Genomic DNA, 23,142 nt, shown 5'->3' with positions numbered 1-23,142 from the left:
GACAGGAGAATCAATGAGTTCAAAACCAGTCTGGCCTAGGCGAGACCCTATCTTAAGAGGGATTCTCATCCACCCCAAACTGCCTAGTAAAATAAAGCAAACGGCAGAAAAGTAGAGCTTTGCTGCTCACTGTGGTAGCATCCTTAGCAATAAGTTGCCTAGTAAGTGCTCTCTGAGGCCTGGATCCTGATGGGACTGTCTACTGAGAACCTGGAGCAAACACCACCATGTCGTACTTTTGTGGGCCAGGGACAAAAACCATGTGCAGCTTTGTTTTATGTGAAGCTGTTTTTTTGTTTTGTTTGTTTGTTTGTTTGTTTTTAAAGACAGGGTTTCACTCTATAGGTTAGGCTGGTCTTGAACTCACAAAGATCTGCCTATCTCTACTTCCAGAGTATCTTCAACTTCCAGGTTGAAGGCTGAGCCACCATGCTAGGTTTGCTTTAGTGTTTTAATGCTTTAACCATTAGGTTAATAATTGGGGTAACTGGAGTGTTCTTTCTTATTTATTAGCTTTTTCAAAAGTGTCAGTTAATAGAGCGAATACTTGATGCCTGGGACACAAATGAGAAGAAACAGTAAGTAACTTGTTTCCTTTTTTAATTGATTACTTGGGAATTTTCATGTAATACAGCCCAATTGTGTTCACTTTCTAGTTCTCCCAGGTGTAGCCAGATCCTTGTGACTTCCCCACAAAATAGAAGGAAAGAAATCCTTTTTGTGTTGCCCATATATCCACTGGAATGTGGTGGAACAACTCAGTGGCCAGTCCCTTAAAGAAAACTGGATTTCCTTCCCCTCCCCGAAGCTGCCAGCTGTGAAGAGCTGCACTCCAGCATCCCTGTCACGGTTTTTTCCTTTTTTCCTTTTTTTTTTTTTTTTTTTGACTGTTTACCATTTGAGGAAATCAACAAATAATTCTATTTGAAGTTGCTAACCCTCCCCTTGCCTCCCCCACAAAAAAACTATACATGAGTTTACAAACATATTAACATATAAATAATGAGAAAGGTCCTAGGGAACCTCCCCATTGTCTCTGCTGGAGGTGAAAACTGAGAGGCAGTGTCCCCATAGGCTGCTTGTTGCTGCCTATCACGATTTTTAAGAGTTCAACTCAATGGCTTCTTGTCTGGACTGTTTCTTTTGGGGAGTCAGGGTTTTAAGAGTTCAACTCAATGGCTTCTTGTCTGGACTGTTTCTTTTTGGGAGTCAGGGAGGAGGCTTGTAAAAATAGGGAATGCTTCATGAAGTTGTGTGTCATCCTTGTGAAGGGACCCTACTAATCTTCTCTGTATCATTTCCAATTTTACTGTGTATGCTGCTGAAGTAAGGACAGCTAACTTGTTTCTGCAAGCAGTACAATTGGGTTTATAATTTACAGAATATTTTACCATCTCCCCTTTGCTACTTAAAGAAAGTAAAAATAGTTACATTGTAACAGATACCTCTTTACTCACCTTTGGTCAACACTTCCTCCCTTGATTGAGACTCTGGCCTTTGAAAGGCTTTCCAAGCACAGTGTTGAGGTGAATAAAACAGTCAAATGGATTAGCCTCTCAGGGCAGGGCAGAGCTGTCCGTGGGCATGCTCTTAAAGTACCACCACGTAGGCATGCACCTATATTTTCTTCATAGACAAGGTTTTATAAAGCTTTAATTAGTTGTGCCCACTATTTTCTCACATAAGATGTTCTTGTGGTGATGGCAGGGGCTACCAGCCAGTCTTCTCAATACCCTGGGAGGTTTTGCATCATCCCCAGATTCTCAGGAAGGTAGTGTAGGGTGGGTTGCTATGTGAGGCTGGGTGTGTTTGTATAAATGACACCTAGCTTATGGAGACATTACTGGGTGGTGGTTTATGGAGTGCCAGGTAAGGAGAGGGCGCCCTAGTCCTGATCATTAGCATACCCATCTCTTCTTCATACTCTGAGGAGTGTAAGTAAAGTCTGCTACTCCTGCCATGCTGCAGGAACTCACCATTTACCCCTGCCTTCCTCCTCTCCCCTTCTGGCTTCGAGTCACCACTATTAACTCTCATTGCTTCTATGAAGTCAGCTTTCTTAGTTTCCATGTTAGCAAAACATATTGTCTTCTCATAGCTCTTACCTCTCCTAATAGTGTTCATCAGTTCTAGAGATGGTGCCACAAATAGATTTTGTTCTTAATGTCTAATACCTCCCCCCCCCCCCTTTTTTTTTAAATCAATACAAAGTTTCTCTGTGTAGCCTTGGTTGTCCTGAAACTTGCTCTGTAGACCAGGCTGGCTTCAAACTCAGATCCACCTGCTTCTGCCTCTTGAATGCTAGGACTAAAGACATGTACCACCACCACTCAGCCTACCTCATTTATTTTTTTAAAACAAGTATCATTTTATGAAAAATCTTCTCATCTGGACCTTGTAGTTTTGATTTACAAGTCCCTGTTATTTAGTAATAATAATCTGCATCTTTTTGTGTCTCTCTGGGTCATTTGTGTGTCTTATCTTGAGAAATGACTATTTAGATCATAAACGTTGTTTGGGTAGAATCAGGAGTGTATTTGCTGGTGGCTTTTCTATGTCTCCTGGTTGTGCTCCACTGAGGCAGTACTAAGATTCTCACTAACTCCTCGGTGTAATGTGCACTTTGTAATGTCTCTCTCATCACCCACAGTCTCTCAGAGTTTCAGGTGATTCAACTTGCTCTTTGTTGCTTTCATTTCCAGTGGTTTTGGGGTATTCTCCAACACATCTCTGCTCAGACTAGTGTCATGTTTGTCTTTCATTCTCATAGTGTCGTAGTGTCCAATTTTCAGTTGAGTATCCTTTTGTATCTGTTAAGTATGTGGGAAAAGATGGCCATCTAGTTTTACTTTTCTGCATGGGAATGTCTAGCTCGATCAGGGCTGTTTACTAACATGGCTACTTCCTTTAAGTCTGTTTCTCAGTCATCATGCTACACCTCTCCTAGATGACCAATTTCAGGAAGTATGTGTGACTGCTATGTGGAGTCCTTACATAACAACCACTGTAGTCAGAACATAGAGCGCTTCCATTATTGTGATAGGTGCAGAGTCCCCACCCCAATCTCCTTTTCTCTCGGGTTAGCATCAAATTGACTGTGAGGCTGAGGATGACCTTGAACTTCTGGTGCTGTCTCCTCTTCAGTTCTGAGATTACAACCACATGCCCATGTGTGGCTTTATGAGGTGCAAGTGATTAAACCCAGTGCTTTTAGTGCAAGCGAGACCGTGTTCTACCAGCTGAGCTCCCCAATAGCTTCTGCTGCTGAGATCCATCACCGTTCAAAGCTGTAATCCCCTGAAGAAGCTAAGTGACTGAGGGCAGGAATCAGCCTGTCTTTGTTGTTCTGGGTGGTGGTGCTGCTGGTAAATGTAATAAACACTGATGAACACAGATGAGTTTTGATGTGGCCAGTGTGGGAAACTGGTCCTGTTTATGTGACTGTGGCAGGGGGTTTGATTAGCAGGTGCATTGTTCCAGACGAATCTCCTTTATGGAACTGTGAGGCATTTCTGGTTCTGTATCTGTTTGTGTCCTCTGTGACCTCCCATCTACCACTCTCTTTCTCTTCCTGCCTCATCAGGCCAGCACATAAGCATCCTGGATACTCTTCTCTTCCTGTGGGTCTGTCCTCTGAAGGCCAGGTGAATTAAGTATGGTCCTGTGAGCTTAGGGATCCTGAAAGTTTTCTCTAGTATTTCATTATGTCAAAAGCCTTGCATAGGCTTTTGTTTCTTACCTGTAGCCATGAGTATGGGAGAGCTAAGAAGTTGTCTTGGAGAACAGTGGAGTCTCTGGGTCTTACTATGGAAACAAAGGCAGCCTTTGCAGCTTACTGTGAGCGTGGTCTAGAGATTACCCAGCAGGTATTGCATTTTCCAGGAGGGCCTCCAAGTATGGAGTTTTGTTATCTTTTAGTGGCTCCTGAAAGGGTTTTCTCCCTTTAAACAAATATCTCAAATATCTGTTTTTTTAAATAAAACATTGACATTAAAAAAGGTAGTCTTACAAAAAGATGAGAGTAGTGGGAGAATGTGGACCTTGGCAGAAGAAAGCACTGAGGCTGAGCTCACTGGCCACTGAGAGGTTTCCAGAGAGAGCCCAGGCACTGCCTGTTTTACCTAAGCCGGGTTTTCAGATTAAGACACTGTTTCAAGTTGAGAAATGTCATTAGCTTTTTGTGTCTGTCCATTAGCACAAGCAAAACTTGATATCTTTTGGGAGAAAGGGCCAACAAAATTCTGACCTCAGTTTTTTATAATCTTCTTAAAGCCTGAAATTCAGAATCTTTAAAAAAACTGTAAAGGCACAGTCCAGCGTCCTGGGGCATTAATGAAGGTTTGCTTTACATAGTACCAGCGGTACTAATTGCTGCTACATTGAAGTAACTGTCTTGTTGCTATGCTGCCATGCTTCCTGCTAAATTTATGTGCTCTCTACTTGAGAATCTGCTAAGTGTATATCCTCTTAGTCTACATATTTATCCTTTCCCCTTGTCAGGGCTGAAGGAGGACGACGACATGGTTACATGGGACACCTCACAAGGATAGCTAACTGTATTGTGCACAGCACTGACAAGGGTCCGAATAGTGCATTAGTACAGCAGCTCATCAAAGGTAAGTTATTTAATAACCTAATTACATTTGTATAAGATCAGCGATCAGGTGAGGGGTTAAAGTGTGAGGAGCAGATTGAAAGCTGTAGATGGGGTTTGTTTACATTTTAGAGAATTTTAGTTTGGAGATCTCAATGTAGCTCTTGAGACTGTTTAAACCATGTGGTCCTCAGTTGAACTTGTGCTGATTTTTGCTGTTCATTGTAAATCAAGTGGCATGCTAGAGTCATGTCTGTTACAGAACACTCTTGATGGCCTGCTTTTTGTTCTGTTCTTATTTTTAAAGATTTATGTGTTCACTAGACATAGCAGTACATACCTTTAATCCCAGCCTTTGGAAGTCAGAGGTAGACAGATTTCTGAGTTTGAGGCCAGCCTGGTCTATGTAATGAGTTCCTGGACAGCCATTAGCTACATAGTGCCACCCTGTCTTGGGAGCTGGGGGAGGGGGCCGGTCCTTTATTTATTTTATGTATATAAGTGTTTTGCCAGTGTGTGTGTCTATACACCATGTGCATTCAGGTTCCATGGAAGTCAGAAGAGGATGTCACATCCTTCTGGAACTGGACTTTAATAGATGATAGTGTATTGCCATGGGGATGCTGGTGATCAGACCCAGGTCCTCTAGAAGAGAGCCAGTGCTCTTGACCCCTAAGCCATCTCTCTACCCCCTGACCTGATTCTGTTTTCTGTGTTTGAGTAGAGCCACTCAAACTATGGTGGTTCTTGCTTTTTCTTCTAAAGCCCCTTCCTTTTTAGAAATGTATATTTGTGTTTTGCCTTTATACATGTATGTACACCATGTGTACCTAGTCAGAAGAGAGCATTGGACGCCCTGCAACTATTTTTATGGGTGGTTGTGATCCACAATGTGGGTGCTAGGAACAGAACCTAGGTCTCCTGGAAAAGTAACACATGCTCTTAAGCACTGACCCATCTCTAGCAGGTAGAGTCTGGCCTATTCCTCCCTCCTGTTATTGCCTGTGGATTAAATTCCTTATCTGAGACGCTAAAACACTGTCAGTGTTTCTTCAATATCTCTGTTACTAAAATGAAAGACTAGATCCTAAAGGATTCTTTTTCTACTAACATTTAAATTTAATCAGCCCAAGATGACTTGTGCCCAAGCCTTCTACACAAGCCTCAGACCACAAGTCCATTTTATCAGAATGAGAAAACCAAATGCTCTGACCTGAAGGATCTGACCCAGCGGGAGTAACTAGTTCTGAGACGTCTTTGAATGTGAGAAACTAATAATCTTTGTTTAAGGAGTGGTGCTCTGTCGAGCATGTACTGAAAGCCCGATTCTCACCCAGTGACAGAAAAACTGAGGCTGGTCCACCTGTAATTTTGCTTCTTGAGAAGTACAAGCCTCTTCTTGAAACCACTCCTCGTGGTTCATATCCTTATCAAGGAGAGAGAGCCATGTGTGGTAAGGCTTGTTCCTTCCTGGAAGTTCTGTGTGAGTGTGCACCTGTGTATGGTTGCTTAAGCCAGAGTAGTCATATGACCCTCTATGTAGATAGGCCCGTAAGGTTTATAGGTAAAGTTTCATTTCTGAGAAAAACCATTAAAGTTTCTCTGGAAAGTTGAATTTTGCTGTAGAACATCTCTTCATGTTTTATTTATGGCAAATATGTAGGAGACATACAGGTGCAATTGCAGCACCCAGCAGTCTACAGGGTTCAGTCGTGTATGTCATAGGACTCCAGCAAAGTACAGAAGCTGGTATTTGTAAGGTTTCTTAAACTTGACTGCACAGACAGTTCTTACCCTACCCGGAAGACCTGTCCCTTTTCTGAAAAGTTGTTGGGAGATAAAAAGTCCCTGTTTGCTTTCAGCAGAGCAGTTGTTAGTAATTGCTACATTGTGACTCTTGGCTAGATCAAGCCAGCAGTGTTTGTTGGTGGGGTGGGGCTGTTGGTTGTGGCTCAGAAGTCTTTTGACTGTTGTTCTCTTAGACCACTGGGCTAGCCGTAGCCGAGACTTTAGCTCACAGCTCATTGGACTCCCTGAGTGCTAGTCACGTGGTTACTCTTGAGATTGTGCACCCTTGTCCCTCTGGGTCGCTGTGTGATAATGCGTTTTCCTTTCTTACTGTAAAGGTCTTCCCGACGGAGTCAGGGAGCGCTGGGAGGCGTTCTGCACGGACTCCTTAGGAGAAGCGAACAAGAGGAACACGGCAGATCTAGTAGGTTTCACAGGTTCCAGTTCTGGGGGTTTGGTGCTCTGAGCCATTGCTGATTTACTTGAAAAATGTTAAAGACTGTCCATTAGGCCCAGTGAATGTGGGCTGAAGAAAAGCTTGTGACTCTGCAGGAAGAGGATAGCACTCAGGGCATAGTTGATTTGTTCATTCACCTCCTAGTGACCTACCTTGTGTGGCAAAAAGCCACCCATGTCCATTGCAGTCTACCTTAGTGTCTTGTCCCGCTCACCTGGGTCTTGCTCCCTTAGCACCTCAACATCATTTTCTCTCTGCCTTCCTCTTGTTCTGTGGCTTTGTGCTTTGGGCTTCATGTCACTCTGAGTGCTTATAACCCCAAACATCCCCATGGAGTTGAGTTTATTCACATGTTAGAACATTTTTTGGAGAAGAGAGTTATAGATGACTTAAACTCCAGCTTTAGAATGTTAAACTGAATTGGTACTTTCAATCAGGGAATAATGGCATTGATAATTTTTTAAAATTATATTAGACTTTGGAATGTGTTTTTATTTTTAAACACATTAAATTTTAAGATGAGCATTGCTTTATTTTAGTTTTTGCATCTTTGTTAGCATTGGTAGCTGGTGATTAGGGTGAGGGCCCGACTCAGATGTGCTGTTCAGCACACGTCACTGTGGTCTCTTGAAGTAACAGATCAGTCCTTATTAAGCTGTAGCAGATGGGAGCTGCAGAGTCGTGGCTGCCTTGTCACACCGCATAGGCCATTGTCTCCCAATTGACTTGAGCAGTGGAATAATGACTTAAAGGTAGCTTGATACATGGTGAGGAAGTATGACAAAAGAGATGACTATAGAAGGGAACTTTGTGTGGCCATGTAGTTACAGTAGGTCTGAGGGCTCCAGTGTGTGCCATTGCCTGTCTGACCAACCCACACTCCTGTCAGCAGTGCTGGCCAGCAAGGAAGGGCACTTTTTATAAATGTTACATAACTGGGTGATTTGGGCTTTCATGTACCAGTCAGTTGATTAAAATAATCAAGGCTGGGTTTAAAACTACCCCAGCTAGCACTGTGAGGGACTCACAAAAAACAATTTTCTTATGGGACATACTAGCATATGCCTATAATATACAGATGGATCAGAAGTTTGAGGCTAGGGCTAGCAGGTGACCTGTTCTATAAAGCACTTGGTGTGGGGACATGAGGACCTGTATTCAGTCCCCGGGGTCTATGTAAGAGCTGGGCATGGAAGTGCATGCTTGTAACCCAGCATTAGGGAGTCAGGAGGATCCCAGCCTAGTGGGAGTGATGAGCCCCAGGAGGTAAACCTCTGCCCTCCATAGTACCCACACTCACTGCACAGAGACACACAGGAGGGAGGCAGGGACCAAGTCTATCAGGGTGACCTCAGCTACTTTGTAGGTTTGAGGCCTGAACTACAGGAAAAGCTCCCTTCCTGCCCTGGTCTCCTCCCTGCACCTAAAAAGCTTTAATCTTAGGTAACTGCAGCAGATTTCTTAGCAGTTAAGGAGGGTACCATTGCTGCCCACACAGTCAATTCTCAGCTTCTTTGCATGCTGTCAGTGGGCCTGAAGAGGTTCTGTCTGGTGAGTGCTTGAGTAAGAGCAGCACAGAGCGCATGGCCTGCTCCATCAGCCTTGGCTGGCATTTATACCTGTGCAGCATTGAAGGAAAACCGGAGTGAGCGCCATCTTTCACCAAAGTAGAGCTCCATTCTCCCTGAGATGTCATTTTTCTTAGACCACAGATGTTCTCAGTAGGAGATAGTCCTAGTAGACTTGGGAGAAGCCAGCCTGCATAGCAAGGTGTTGGAAGTAGAACAACCAGCAGACAGGATGGTTAGATGGTGCTGTGGGTAAAAACTCCTGCTGCGAAGCTTAACCTGATGCTGATCCCTGCAACCCACATAGTTGGAGCAGGTAACAAACTCCCTACAAGTTTGTGTGCCATGGTGTTGTGTGTGTTGCCCTCCCAAACAACCAAATTTAATCAATCAGTCATTCAATTAATTACTTAAAAGATCTTCAGAGCATGTTGACATCCTCTTGGGTTGGCTTCTCTCCCAAGATTGTGCTATGTTGACATTGTTGGATTTGCTTAAAGCCTTTTCAGTTCTTTGGCCCCAGAGACTTTCTCCATATTTCTGTATTTGCTCTAAGCCCTTCAGGTAGGGAATTTTCAGAACTAAAGATCTTTCTTAAAAATGTAAGGATAGTCTAGCTACTAAAAAGGATTTAGCTATTTCCTTGAAAGTTATTTCCCTCCCCAGAATATATTCACTTTATTTTGGTGGGGTTAGGCACATGTTCTAAGAGGGCAATAGGCTATTATAGATACTGCTATAAATATAAATTGGTTAGTACCATGGACCTTGTTTACCCTTGCAAAGGTCACAGTGCCTGTGAATGTAGTCCGTGGTCTTAGTGAAAGCACACTCACCAGTGGCATTATCAGTGGACTAATAAATAGATTGATATGCCGAATACATGACTGGATCTGCTGCTTTACATGCTTGCTTTTAAGATGGCTCAGGTGCCTTTCTGCAGTATTGAGGCCTGTTCATAGTTGAGTTACTATGTTGATATGTTGCTTTGGCAATTTGTATTTTAATGTTCACAAAAAGATAGCTTCTAATCCCCTTGGCCCCCAACCCATGTCATCATAAGTTGTGTGGACCCCCGGCTCCTGTGGCTCCCACTGCAGCATTCTAACTCAGCTCTAAATTGGAGATCAAAGCATTTGAAATGAAGACAAATGTGTGCACAGTAGGTTCCTGTGCAGCCACTGTTTGTGAGCGAGCTAGAATGTTAAAATTGTGTACTTTGGCCTGGGTTGTTGGGCTAGTTTGTTTTTACAGTGTTTCAGTTTGTAGCCCATGCTGGCCTCAAACTCTGATCTTGTGCCTCAGCCTCTCAAATGTTTGGATTATGAGCAAGCACCACCACACCCAACTTTAAGATTTGGTGTTTTAGTTTCATCTGAATTTTGCCTAAACTTCTAAACTAAATATTGGTAAGGACTTAGATAAAAATGGAAAGTAGATTGTTTTGTACAAACTTTGAGAAATTGAATTTGTCTCAGGCTTTACTTATCTCTCCTGTGAAAAGAGTATTTCAGAAGCACTGCTATATTCTTACCATCGTTGACAGACAGAGGCTGGAGGTAGTGTGGAGTGATAGGCCTGTGCTTGTGTGAATTACCTGTCGATGTAGCTAGCTAAGATGTGAGCAAGATTGTCTGTCCTCAGCCCTGGAAGGGGCAGGAACTTAGAGCCCCGGTAAGGAGCTATGGTAGCGCCTCTTGCTAGTGAGTCAGCAGTCCCCTCATGCTTAGGGCGCTCCTTCGAAGCCTTGGTAAAGCCGTCACTCAGCTGCTCCTGCTCTTACACATTAGCAAGAGTGTGCTCAGTCGTGTCCATGCTAGTATTAGTTTTAGACATTTGAGTTCCTGCAATGCCAGACATAGAAGATGCTAGTTAGTATTTACTAAGTGGGGGAGTAACAGAAGCTCTAGAAGCAGGGCTTTGTCAGATAGCCTGTCCTGGGTCACAGTGCTGAGAATCTAGTACACGGGAGCAAGTTGGGAAGTTCCAGATACACCTTAGCAGTGGACTGGTGAGATGGCCCTGTGTAAATATGGAAGGAGAGAACTGACTAAACAGTTGTCCTCTAACCTGTACATATGTATTGTGATACTTTTACACACACACACACACACACACACACACACACACACACACAACCACACCACACAGAGAGACAGAGGCAGACTAATAATAAACTTTTAAACCCTGCCTAAGGAAAACTTGATCGCAGGTAGTGTTGCCTGCAGAGAGGGAAAACAAAATGCAAAGACTCCAGAGGAGGGGCAGGCACAGAGTCTCTGTGGCTCTCACGATAACCCCAATAAGGGTGGAAGTGAGGACAGACAGATGTTAGCTTTGTATCTGGGTAAGATAAGAAACCACTAGGTTTAGATATAAAAAGTGACATAATCCCATGTACGTGTGGGAAGATTTCTTTGGCTTATTGGCCAAACATAGACTCAAAAAGGGTAAGTTGCCTCACTGACATTCATCACTCACTAGCTGGTAGGAAAGTCAGTGGGAAGTGGGAAGGCAGTGCTGTGTGAGGGTGGCTGAGCAGCTGTGAAGATTTAAAAAAAAAAAAAAAAAAAAAAACCCAGCCAAGGCTTTAGCTAAAGGAGCATGAAGCTGGAGTTTTTAAGCTTCTGGTGCCTCAAGAAGGGTTGTCTGTGATGTAGATCAAGAACTCAGGCTGCACACAGTTTTTCATGAATGGGTTGGAGTGCTGATTACCCCATGAGGCAATGAAATCCTCTCCTTAATTCATTTCACTCTTTCAGGTTCTTATGATGTGGGTGTCCTCAGAGTCACACCCTCCATTAACACAGCTGAAGGTCTGCCTACGTTGTGCTGTTAGTAATCATAATTGGCTAAAACTACCTTTAGAGAAAACATTGTAAACTGTGTACCCAATGATGTTAGTTGAGGCAAAAGGATCCTTAGTTCAAGACCTGCCTAGCCTAAGTAATAAGACCCCAACCCTAAAGGTGAGGGCTTTCTAAACACTTCCTGGAAGGAGGTGCTTCACAGCAGCAGTTTAGCAGCCATGTAAAGGAGTCACATGTCTGGCCATGCCTAATTGCTCCATAAAAGTTTTCTCTTTATTTAATGGCATGAATAACTCTTGTTTTTTATAGGAAGAAAAGCCTATGACAGTGGTTTTCAATCTTTGTAATGCTACAGCCTTTTAATATAGTTCCTCATTTTGTGGTGACCTCCATAAAATTATTTTATTGCTTTTCCATGACTGTAATTTTGCTACTTTTATGAATTGTAATATAAATATCAGATATGCAGGATTATCTGAAATTCGATCCCCAAAGGGATTGAGAAACACAGGGTGAAAGCCATTCGCTGATGGATTCTTTGTAATGTAGTTGCCCCTAGACAGGAGGATTCCTGGGAGCAGTCAAGTCTCTGCTGGCTCATTCAGGACAGCTAACTCTTTCTTTAAATTGTTCTATTTCTGTGTCCTATACTTATGTTGTAACCCAAGTATACATTGGCTTAGCATGGTATGTACTGGCTTGCTAATGTCAGATTATGAAGCACAGCCTCAGAGTTGGCAGAGGAATACTTATGTTTATGTTTAGAACAAGTGTTTACCCAGAACAGAAGAGCAAACATGGGGCACATGCCTATAATCCCAGCTCTTGGGAAGCTGAATGAGGCAGGTAGATCAAATCCCAAGGCAAGCCTAGGCTACATAGTAAGCCAGTATAGAGAACTCTAGAGATTTTAGTGTAAGTGACCTTCAGAAATTCACTGACCGCTCATTGTTATATGTGCTAGCAGTGAGAGCTATCATCACTGCTGGGCTTGGTCAGTGCTTACCTTGACCTCTGTCAGTATGATTCTGAATTCGCATCACTTGGCCATGAATGGTGAGCAGTTCATGGTGGTAGGTCTTTTGTTTTTGTGTTTGGGTATTTTGTTGTTGTTGTTGTTCTTGTTTTGTTTTTTTGTTTTGTTTTGTTTTTTAAGTTATAGAGAGCTGACTAATTATTCTCGGTGGGTAGGGAGGGCACATTTTCAGAGGGTCTTTTATTGATCAGGAACTGTTGAATGAGGATTTGTGGGCAGTGCCTTTCTTGGTATAGGCAGGAAAGTCAAGAAGTAAAATGCTCATCTATAAGGTTGACCTTAATCATGGCTCATGAGTGATCCCTAGAACAGTGTTTTGCCCACAAAGCCTGATACATACCTGCTGTTTTTGTTTCATCTGCACTGCACTGTCATTTCTGCCTTCCTCCCTTGAATGGAGGAATTCTTCCTTCTTCCTCTGCAATTCCTGGAGATGCTATTCCTGAGGAGCAAAACCACCAGCCAGCTGGGTGGGAGCCAGAGAGTGGACTCTAGATTGACTGGGTGTGCTTGACAACTGAACTGTTATTTCTGGGTTTGCTGTTGTTTGTTTTTTGTTTTTTGGGTTTTTTTGTTTTGTTTTGTTTTGAGTATATTGAAACAAAAGCTGAATGTGATAATTTTTTCCATAAAAATGCTGATGCAAATGTCCACCGCTTTTCAATGTTAAATAGTTTTTTACATTTTTATGCATATAGGTTACAACCTGCCATATTCATTCATCCAGTGATGATGAAATTGACTTTAAAGACACGGGTTTCTCACAGGATTCCTCTTTGCAGCAAGTGAGTCACACCTAAAGCTTTGCTATTTGTTTTTATCTTAAATGCTTAGTTGAGCTGCCCTTGGGGATCAACATCTGACACTGTTAGCATGTGATTTGAGATTGTTACCAATTAGGGAAAATGCTTGAAATAGAGAGAGCTGGGGCCTTGCTAGGTAGGCTTATACTGTTGTGTTCTGGGTAACAGTGAGGAATGATGACATTGGTGAGCACTGCATGAACTAGGTAGTCAGCAGGTTACCTCACATGCTAACTGGGCAGACCTTAATGGTAGCACATTGTTACTTAGATTCACGACAGAGATCTTGGTTAAGAGTGACAGGAATAAGAATGAAATCACTGAGTGAATTTTATGCAGTACCTGTGGACCACATGGTGTATCTAGACAATCCTTCTTTGGTGCTCTTCAATTGTGTTGTGTAGCATCTAAATGAAGTTTTAGCTGAAAGCATTCTTGCCATTTCGGCCCCCAAATTGACTCCTTGTATTGACTGCATTTACTCTTTCTAACAAACAGTAGATCAATATTTACTGATTTATCATTCTTTGGGCATTTTTGGAAAGCTGATGGTAGAGTTTATATTTCTACTGGAGGTAGAGTTTGAGAGTTCAAAATAGAAGCAGATTGGTCCCCTCTTCATGGGGGAAAACTGTCCTTGGCTGTTTGGTCCAGGCATTGATGTGATGGTGGGATTAAGGAAACACTGCCACACTATACTGGTGGTGCTTGGCTTCTTTCTGACTCTCATTCACACTCTTAATGGGGTCAGTGTGGAGTTTGTGATTTTCTTGTGTGGCTGTTTTTTTACTTCCAAGTTGCATGCCCATCATATTCCAGTATTACTACTGAACAGTTGCTTGCTTATGATGCTAAAGACATTTAGGCTTTCCCGGATGGATTTGAAGTAAACGTTCAGTGCTTCCTGATTTCCTTCTGGTTTTTTTTTTTTTTTTTACACTACTTCTTTTGGCAGCCATTCTCCTAAATTTAGAGTTAGAAAGCACTCTGGAAAGGCAGTGTCTTGAATAGAACACATCATGCTTTTAAGAAACACCGGCTGCATAGGCAGTCCAACACAGCAAACTGCTACAAGCAACCCTGTGTTGTTGGCAGTATTCTATACTGTCACATTTACACCGTAGAATATTCAAAGTCAACTTGACCATGCATAACCCAAGTGCATTGTTATGACCCTAGGACAAAGCTTAGTCAACCAAATGTGAACTGTCATGGTGGTTTGGACATATTAAAATATAGTATTAAATAAGAAAGTATATAGCATTAAATAGTAAGAAAAAAGATGTCTGGGCCAATGAGGTGACTCAGCCATTAAGATGCTCCTGAGCCCACAGGCCAGCCTGAGTTTGAGCCCAGAACCCACACATAGTGGAAGGAGAGAACTGAACTTGCACACACACGCACGCACACACAAAATAAATGTGATTTAGATAGATAGACAGACAGATATAAAGGATGCTTTTAATATCTTCTTGACCATGTTGGTAAGCTGTCACACATGCCATCCTCCTACTCCTGTAAATCAAGCTGAAGACTTTGTCGCATCTAGAAAGTGTATCAGCTTGCTTATTCCTGGTTCTAGATACTTGGTTCTAGAGCCATGTCTATTTGAGGGTGTTTTCTCTTGTATTCAATCTAGTCTATAAAGCTGACATCCTGACACAACCCTGGCTAGGACCTTAGGGACTTCATCCACTTTATATGACCTCCACGTGTATGGAGCGATTACTCGTCACTGTTTTCTGATTGACAGGCTTATGGTAGCTCTTTTTTAAATAGTTATACGATAAACTAATCATGTACTGTTTTAAAATGAATCTGATCCAAAACATATTTCTGGAGAAAAGAGGATCTAGGTTAACCTAACAGTTTCATCCTGGTCTCCACTGTTAGCCCAGTGTTAATTTATAGATAGCATTCCTGTTTGAAGTTAGGCTTCCTACTCAGAGCCCAAGTGTGCAGAGTGAGGACAGTGATTGACATGGTAACCCTGTCGGGGATGGGGCCCTGAGCCACTAGTGAGCCTGTGCCTCTGGCCATTTTGTTCTGCTCTAGTACTTTCTGCTTTCCTAGCATCTCCTAGACTCTGGAGGGAATGAGCTGCTTGCTCCCTTTACTGGGCGAATGAGTGTCAGAATAAGATGTCACATCACTCGCAGGCTTGGGACATGCCATTGGATCAGATTGAATTCAGAGCTGTTTCTGTGCTAAGAGGGTGGCAGTGATGTTAGCTTGCTCTTTACCTGAGCCAGGATGGCAGTACTTCTTAATGTTCCTCCAGCCATGTGTGCTGCTTTCTAGGCTGGGACATGAACTGGCAGCACTTTGCATGTAGAGTGTGACAGCTCTTCTTTTTGGGCTTACTGGCCTCCATGCATGAGTGGAAAGCAGATGCAAAAGGAAACTCATTGCTGCTTTACTTTCCCAGCACTATGCTAGGAACTGATGAGGCTCTCTCACCCCAGTCTGTCAGTTGCTATAGCAACTGTCTAGCTGCATAAAGTTGATAAAATGAAAGTATGTGAGTATACAAATGAATGTATCTGTTTGTATACATGTGTGTATGCATACATTTGCATTGTATTTGCTGGTTGTGAAGTATTGTATTTTCATATCCAAAGAACTGTATCATAGACAGCATGAAAAGTTTGAGGAAAGCCTATCTGTATAAAAAAAAACAAAGCTTCTGGGAGGAAATTTCACCTTGCTCTGTGAGATTTGTAGTCTAGATAAATCCACAGTCTGTCTTGTGTTGATTGCTCAGCAGAATGACCCTGTGGGTCTTTAACACACCTTACTCATAAGCGATAAGGTTCTAGGTTAAAGAAGCTAATTTCAGTCTTTAGCTGAAGTAGCTATGAAGGCTGCCTGCCTATTTTCTGTTTGTTCTCCCAGACTGCTCTGTCACCTAGAACTTTTGTCTTTGCTCTAACCAACTTCCCATTCCTGCTTCGGTTGCGCTCCAGACCCTCCCCACACTCACTGTCCTCACACATCCATGAACTCATGTCAGGCCATCTGTGTGCTTGAGCCTGATAGGGGAGTGATCTCCTGCTTGAGAGCAAAGTGAGTTCTGTACACAGCCACTCTAGTCAGGGTTGGTTGGCTTTTCCATGGTTTTGTTTTGCTTTGCTTTCACACCTAAGCAAATGTAATTTCCAAAGCCAAACATGAAGTTTACTTTTAAATTATGTACACTGGATTATCCATGCCATAATTCCCTGCTGTGAGAGTTAGTGTGGTCAAGATGTATGACAGCTATATTTCTACAGTTCAGGGGTGGGGCTGTGGGCTTTGTTGAGGTGGGCACCCTAGAGGTCTCCTGACTCCATTACATCCTCCTCCTTTGCAGCCAGTGGCCTCAAAAGACCCCAAGCTGTTCTTGGGTCCTGCTGCTGGCTCTGTCCTTGACCACATGTAATACTCATGGCGTGGTCCTGTGCTCTATATTCATTGTCTGGGTGAGAGTGAGGAGGTGTGGTGGCACTTGATGTCTTTGTGTAGTGAGGACATGTTTCCTGATGGTGTAAGTAGACTGTAGTACTGGAATGGGTCCACTATAACATTCCCCCATTTTCCAACTGGGAAGACTCACCTGAGGAAGATGGAAATAGAATTGGCCTTTCTGTAGACCTTTCAGTGTTCCAGGCTTTTCTGAGTGATTTCTGAGGAGGTTAAAGCTTCCTGCTCTATCTCTCAGGTAGGTCGTGTAGAAGTATCTCAGACGGTTCTCAGCCTCTTTGACTTAGACCAGCACTTCATTTGTAGGATCATGAATATGTCTATCAGTCTTTCTTTCTCTGGTGCTATCTTTGGTGTGGTGGATGGGCATGGGGAAATGGCAGGGATATGGGGAGAGGGGGAAGTTGGGGGTAGTTAGCACATATTATATTTTGGGATACTGTTGGTTGTGTCTGGAAATGATGATGCTTCTGATAATTTCAGACTTACATGTCTCTCACCTCTTCACACTAGGGCTAGCCCAGTTCTCTGTCCGAAGACTGTTTACAGTAGTCATCACTTTTTACAGTATGATTTCTTAATGATGTATAGTGGAGCAATTTGTATATATTTCAGAAATTCCCCCCTTTGGGGTAAAACATGTCTGAAATTATTTGATTTTTCTTTTTTTAAAGAAAAACACACCAACTTTTAAAGCTACATGGCTGTGTGAATTAAAGTGGTTTTCTGGAACACAAATGGGCAAATAGTATATAGAATGTCATTAGAATCATGATGTCACTGTCACTGGTCCTGGGGTTGCCAGGCCTTTTCTGATTATCAGATGCAACAAATGACGTCCAATTTTATTGACCAGTTTGGCTTCAACGATGAGAAGTTTGCAGACCAAGACGACATTGGCAAGTGAGTATAATTTGCTATTTCCTTAGTGACCTCCCACACACACATTTTGTAACTATTTTTGTGGTTCTCGTGTATGCATGGATTCTGTTGCTTCTCTGAGTTGGAGATCCACTGTCATTTTCTTGGAGATTAAGACAAAACTAAGAGCCAAAAGACCCTGGGGCTGGGCAGAACACTGGAACCTTTCCTAGGGACATGTGTTTATTTCGTGATCTTTGTTTTTGAGATTGGTCTCCCTGTGTTACCCGCTGCTGATGTTGGATTTGTCAGCTCAAGCATCCTCCTGTCTTAGCTTCCTAAGTGTATGGTAGGATAGGTGTCTGCCATTGCCCCAACTACCATTCTGTTCTTCTTAGTGGACCATTACTGCAAGCCATTCTGTAATTCCCTTCCATGTTTGCTCCCTGGTCAAGGTGTCACCGACTGTCCAGCATATTGTTTAATAATACTGCATTCCTGTAGATAACCAGGGCAGCAAGACCAACCAAACCTGCTTGTATGTGCTCTCTGCTGGGGGAAGTCCCTATAAGGAAGGAGGCTTGGGTTATTTTGGAAAAGCCATGCACTCCAACCATTGCTCTGCATTCAGGGTCAGAGACAGAGAAGGAATTAGAAACTGCAGAGCAGTGAAAGGACATGTGCAGATAACTGGCAGAATTGAGGACCAACATTTTGCATCCTGCTTGGGAAGGAGAACACCTCACCCAATATGAGGATTGCTGGTTATTGAGAACAGAGGTGAAGGGAAATTTAAGCTACTGTGATTATATCTCACTGAGTCCACTATGGTGTCATAGCAGTAGTTTGCAGTAGATATTAGACTGGAGCCAGTGTAGGCTGTTTTATTACACATTTGAGTTTGGAGTCTGGGAGGCTAAAATCTCTTCACTGTACACTGCATGAACATACTATGCAGACACTCTGGAGCAGAGGCTCTACTGCAAACAGCAGGCCCTAAGACACCCAGCTAAGCTCCTCATTTGGCTTATTTCTGTCCAGAAAAAAGAATATTACACAAGGCCTTTATCTGTTTGCTATGTGAACAATCTACACAGGATCGGGGCGTACACACATGTTCAGAATTGACATTCTCTTTTAGAACAAATGCTTAGCCTGATAACTGGTTAGAACTGAGCTTTGAAGATTAATGACATTGTCCCACCATTTACAATCATGTAGCTCATCATGACTGTCATGATGTCCAGGAGGCAGGATGGCAGAATTGCCTGTGTGTTTCATGTATGAATTGGTCCTAGTACCTAACAATGCATTTGTGCGTTTTTTATGTTTGGGCTTGATTGTTTGGAAGCTTTTTTCTTGGTTTGTTGGTGTGATCCTTACAACCATAATTCACCCAAAAGTTAGAAATGCATTGTTGAAAGGCTGTCAAGGCCTCAAAGCCTCATCTCAACATCTCCCCTCAGCTCACCCCTGTATCCACTCTTTAGTACCAGGGAGGGCGCCATTGAACACAGCAAGGTGGGTTTGTGTATTATTAATGGAGAGTGCACTGATATTATAAATACTTTGAATTTTGGAAATTTCCTGGCACTATTTATAACCTTCTATGGATGACAACAATTCTTATGTTTTCTTTACAGTGTTTCTTTTGATCGGGTGTCCGATATCAACTTTACTCTCAATACAAATGAAAGTGTAAGTATAAGTGCTTTCCATTGTGATGTGCCACTGGAGACATGGAGAGTTGACTTCAGTTTTGCTAGAGACTGCAAATGGTTGCCCCGAGCTCTAGGATCCCATCCCAGTTATCTTAATGAATATCACATGCTCATGATGTCTGCCTGGACCTGCAAGTAGGAGTTTGCAACCTTGGTTTCAGATGTGACTGGACTGATAGGACCCTGGTCACTGTTCTGTACCACAGACATTTGGCCTTGGTTTCTCATCTCTGTTACATGAAAAGAACATAAGCTGGATCAATATCAAGCTTTCTGCCAGGCTTTCTTAAAAACAAGACATTCGTGGCATTTTAATGGGACTGTCTTGATTTTTAGGTTGAATAGCACGAGAACCTGCTTTTATTTGCTGTTGATGAGGTAGAATAACCCCTCAGCTTATAGCAGCCCCACATGGCTTCCTGGGCTGGTAACAGCAGGCAGAACCCCGGTCATTTCCTTATTGGTCATATTGAAGACTTATCTCTGGGCAGAGAGGAAGCTCAGATGAAATGGGCAGTCCCATGGTGTACAAGTGAGCTCATATTCAGGCCTTCTCAGGAATCTTTTGTTACTTACATAGAAGCTAACATTTTGCTTTTATGTTTATGCTTTATTTGGGCATATATGTGTGATAGATACCTTTTTTTTTTTTTTTTTTGAAAAGCAAATGTAAAAACAATTTTCATTGGTAATTTGGGAGAGAAAACAGTTCTGACTTAAATTGTAATTTTTCCCTTTTCCTCACTTTTTTTCTATAGGGAAATATTGCCCTGTTTGAAGCATGTTGTAAAGAGCGGATACAGCAGTTTGATGATGGCGGCTCTGATGAAGAGGATATCTGGGAGGAGAAGCACATCGCATTTACTCCAGAATCCCAGAGGAGGTCCAGGTGAGCCGTGGCTTATCATGCCAAGTGAATTTTGTGAGACTTGCCATGGCCCCACCTATGTAAGCTGAAGCGAGGCCAGTGCTTTATTCTAACAGGAGGAATACTCTTAAGAATGGATGGAGAGGTGACTCAGCAGTTAGGACACTGACTGCTCTTCCAGAGGACCTGTGTTCAATTCCCAGCAACCACATGGCAGCTCTCAAACTGTCGATTATAACTCTAGTTTCATCCTCACACCGACAGACATAGAGGCAAAACAGCAGTGCATGTTAATCACAATAAATATTTAAAAAGAAAAATGTATGGAGGACTGGAGAGATGAGCCAGTGCTTAAGAACATTTGCTGCTTATCCAGAAGACCTGACTTAGATTCCCCATACCACATGACAGCTCATAGCTATCTGTAACTGCAGCTCCAAGGGATCCAGTGCTCTCTTCTGGCTTTTATGGGTACCATGCATAGAAATAGTGCACAGACATACATGCAAGCAAAATACCCACATACATTAAATAAGCAAAAAATATAAAAGGGAGGATGTTCAGGTCCCCTCTGTCCGTTTACCAACTTGGCTTTTTACCCAAGAGGCATGGAATATGATCCCATGCTCCTTTCCCCCTTTTCTTTTAACTCTGTTCTCCTTTGCAAGTAACTTGATGAAAATATAATTATTTAGGGTAAACATGCATATGTTTGCACATGTATGCCACAGCACATGTGGGTAAGCCAGCAGTATCTTCAAGTAATCTGTTTATTTCTTTTTTGGTTGAGGGTCTTGGGGATCAGATTCAGTTTGTCAGGGTTGACAGGAAGCACATTTACCCACAGAATAGTCTCTGTCCTTTAAGTAATGTCTAGTCAGTCAGTAACCTCCTTCCAGTTCAGAAACTCTTTTTCAAACCAGAAGCCATATCAGGAGTTTGTACATAGACATTAGAAGTCTTTTTTCCCATTTTTTTTTTTTAAATGTTTTCTAACATCCTAAGCTCTAGTGAGAAGGAGATTTGGGCTGGGCAGTGGTTGAGCACACCTTTAAGCCTAAGCTGGCAGATCTCTTGGGTTCAAAGACAGCCAGGGCTACATAGAGAAATCCTGTCTTGAAAAAATAAGCAAGCCAAAAAAAAAAAAAAAGGAAGGAAGGAAAGGTCTAGAAAGATGCTTAGCATCTTTGGCACATACCAAACCTTTCCTCTATGAAGCAGTTGTAGGCGGGCATGATCCAATTGAAGAGCTGTAGACTTTTACACTGTAGGTGATCTTTAAATTTTTCTGAACATGGCTGGTCTCTGATTAAACAGCCTTTAATACTGCAGTGTTGTTTTGTAGCTCCGGCAGTACGGACAGTGAAGAAAGTACAGACTCTGAAGAAGAAGATGGGGCCAAACAAGACCTGTTTGAGTCCAGCAGTGCAAACACAGAGGACAAAATGGAGGTGGATCTGAATGAGCGTGAGTCACCCTGTCCTTATGAGTTAGTTCTAGTGCTTGAAATTGCCTGTTCCTGAAACTTGTGGAAAGAGTGGCCTGTGGCATTTGAGTTGGCCTCTGAAACACAGGTGACCTAAAACACTGTTGCCACACTATGTGACTTCCTTGCAGGTTTGCATTTCCAGAATATCATGTATGGAGGGACAAATAGAATATACTTTGATGACTGGTTTGATCACTGTCTGTACAAGTCTAGCTGGGAGCACGGGGCCCCCACACCTCCCTCCAGTTCCAGGGGATGATGCTGTAACAGCAGTGGAAAAGCCACAGATTGTGGTAGGAGGAGTGGTCAGTGATGAGAACAGTGCCATTCCCAAAGTCCTGAGTTCAGGCAGGTCATTCACAACTGCCTCCAGCTCTGTGGGATCTGATGCCCTCTTCTGACTTCCCATGGGCACCTGCACACAAAGACACATGCATATACATAATTTAAAGTATATATTTAAAAAAGAACACAGGCTACAGAACTGAGGAAATAATAGTGTATTATGGAGTCATGATTGGAATGCACTAGAAGAACTAAATTAGGCTCAGGCAATTTTAAACGTTTCTTTACAGTTTATTTGTGAAACTCCAAACCTTAGGCTTTTTTAGCTGGTCCACATTTGTGCCCTTCTGCTTATTAACTAGAAGACTTGAATTTGCCATCTTTTACAGTGGTACTAACTCGTTAAAAACATTCCAACAACTTGGGATGGGGTGGGGTGCTCGTGGTGTGACTGAACATTTTCCCAAGCCTGACCCTGTCACCATGGTGGCCTTTATGTCCTTGGTTCTTCGTGAAGCCTCACAGCCAGACATGGCTTTAGTAGTCATTCTATAGATCCCCATAAGGTTCCAGTCCTCCTCTTTCTCCAGTCTGAAAGGTCTGTGTCCTCGGGCACTGGGCCTAGACTCCCCTTGGGTTCTGGTCCACATGTTTGCGTGTCAGACAGCAGGCCTGTAATGGTGAATTGCCATCATCTCTACCCTCTGCTTAGTGCCTCCTGGAAGTAGTAGTGAGCACTCGTGAGCAGGCGCAGCAGGCAGATCTTCCTGAGGGGGAGCTGCCTCAGTTCCGCTGTCAAGACCATTTGAAAAGGAAACAGCCATCAAGAAGGCAGGGTCCCACAAGCTGATTAGTGTAGCTCAGGAACAGGGTAGGGTGGTGAGACTTATCAAGAATTGACTTTTTAACATTTTGTTTTTACTTATCTATTTGTGGGTCTGTACACATAAGTCAGAGTCCAGAGGAATGGCATCTCTTGAAGATCCTGTAACTTGTCTGGAATTACAGGTGGTTATGAACCAGCAACCTGTGTGGGTGCTAAGGGATCCTCTAGTAATTTGTACTCTTAACCACTGAGCCATTCTCCAGTCCCCAAGAATTGCCTTTTGAAGGTTGTAGGGAACTGACGAGCACTGTGCGGACAGAACTCAAAGCAGCACTGAAAGAACTGGACTGGACAGCTGAGAGGTTGTAGGGAGTCAGGAGGAGGAGAGAGCCCTGGCATCACCAAGGTTGCTTTCTCTTGGACTCTGCTCCTAACACTTCACACATTCACTCTTCTGTGCAATAGATTACTAGAGCTTTCTTATCTGTCCCCACCAAGCAGCCCCTATTGCCCTTGGTCTCTGTTTGGATCTGGCTAGTCTAGCTGTCCTATAGATCCAAAGTCATTACAGCCA

General features: G+C 42.9%; 1 protein-coding gene and 1 non-coding gene across 19 annotated transcripts in view; one reads left to right on the top strand and one right to left on the bottom strand.

Annotated features, from left to right (window-relative positions):
- Positions 1 to 23,142, top strand: part of Ppp6r3 (protein phosphatase 6, regulatory subunit 3) — a 114,446-nt gene that overhangs the window by 77,838 nt on the left and 13,466 nt on the right. For 7 of the 18 annotated variants that reach the window (XM_039079308.2, XM_008760128.3, XM_008760131.3 and 4 more), the window contains 8 exons: positions 514 to 578; positions 4,501 to 4,616; positions 6,721 to 6,806; positions 12,952 to 13,038; positions 17,324 to 17,421; positions 19,023 to 19,077; positions 19,859 to 19,989; positions 21,314 to 21,435. In XM_039079308.2, coding sequence (XP_038935236.1) covers positions 514 to 578; positions 4,501 to 4,616; positions 6,721 to 6,806; positions 12,952 to 13,038; positions 17,324 to 17,421; positions 19,023 to 19,077; positions 19,859 to 19,989; positions 21,314 to 21,435 — 760 coding nt within the window. The other 11 variants (XM_039079331.2, XM_017589243.3, XM_063264249.1 and 8 more) reach the window with 5 other exon arrangements.
- On the bottom strand, positions 1,227 to 1,330 carry Rnu6-993 (RNA, U6 small nuclear 993). Its single transcript, XR_005499965.1, has one exon. It is a non-coding gene; the product is annotated as a U6 spliceosomal RNA (small nuclear RNA).

Source organism: Rattus norvegicus, chromosome 1 (genome assembly GCF_036323735.1).
Source record: "Rattus norvegicus strain BN/NHsdMcwi chromosome 1, GRCr8, whole genome shotgun sequence".
NCBI classification, from domain to species: Eukaryota; Metazoa; Chordata; class Mammalia; order Rodentia; family Muridae; genus Rattus; species Rattus norvegicus.
Note: the sequence above shows the minus strand (reverse complement) of the source record. Positions and strands in the feature narration are given on the sequence as shown.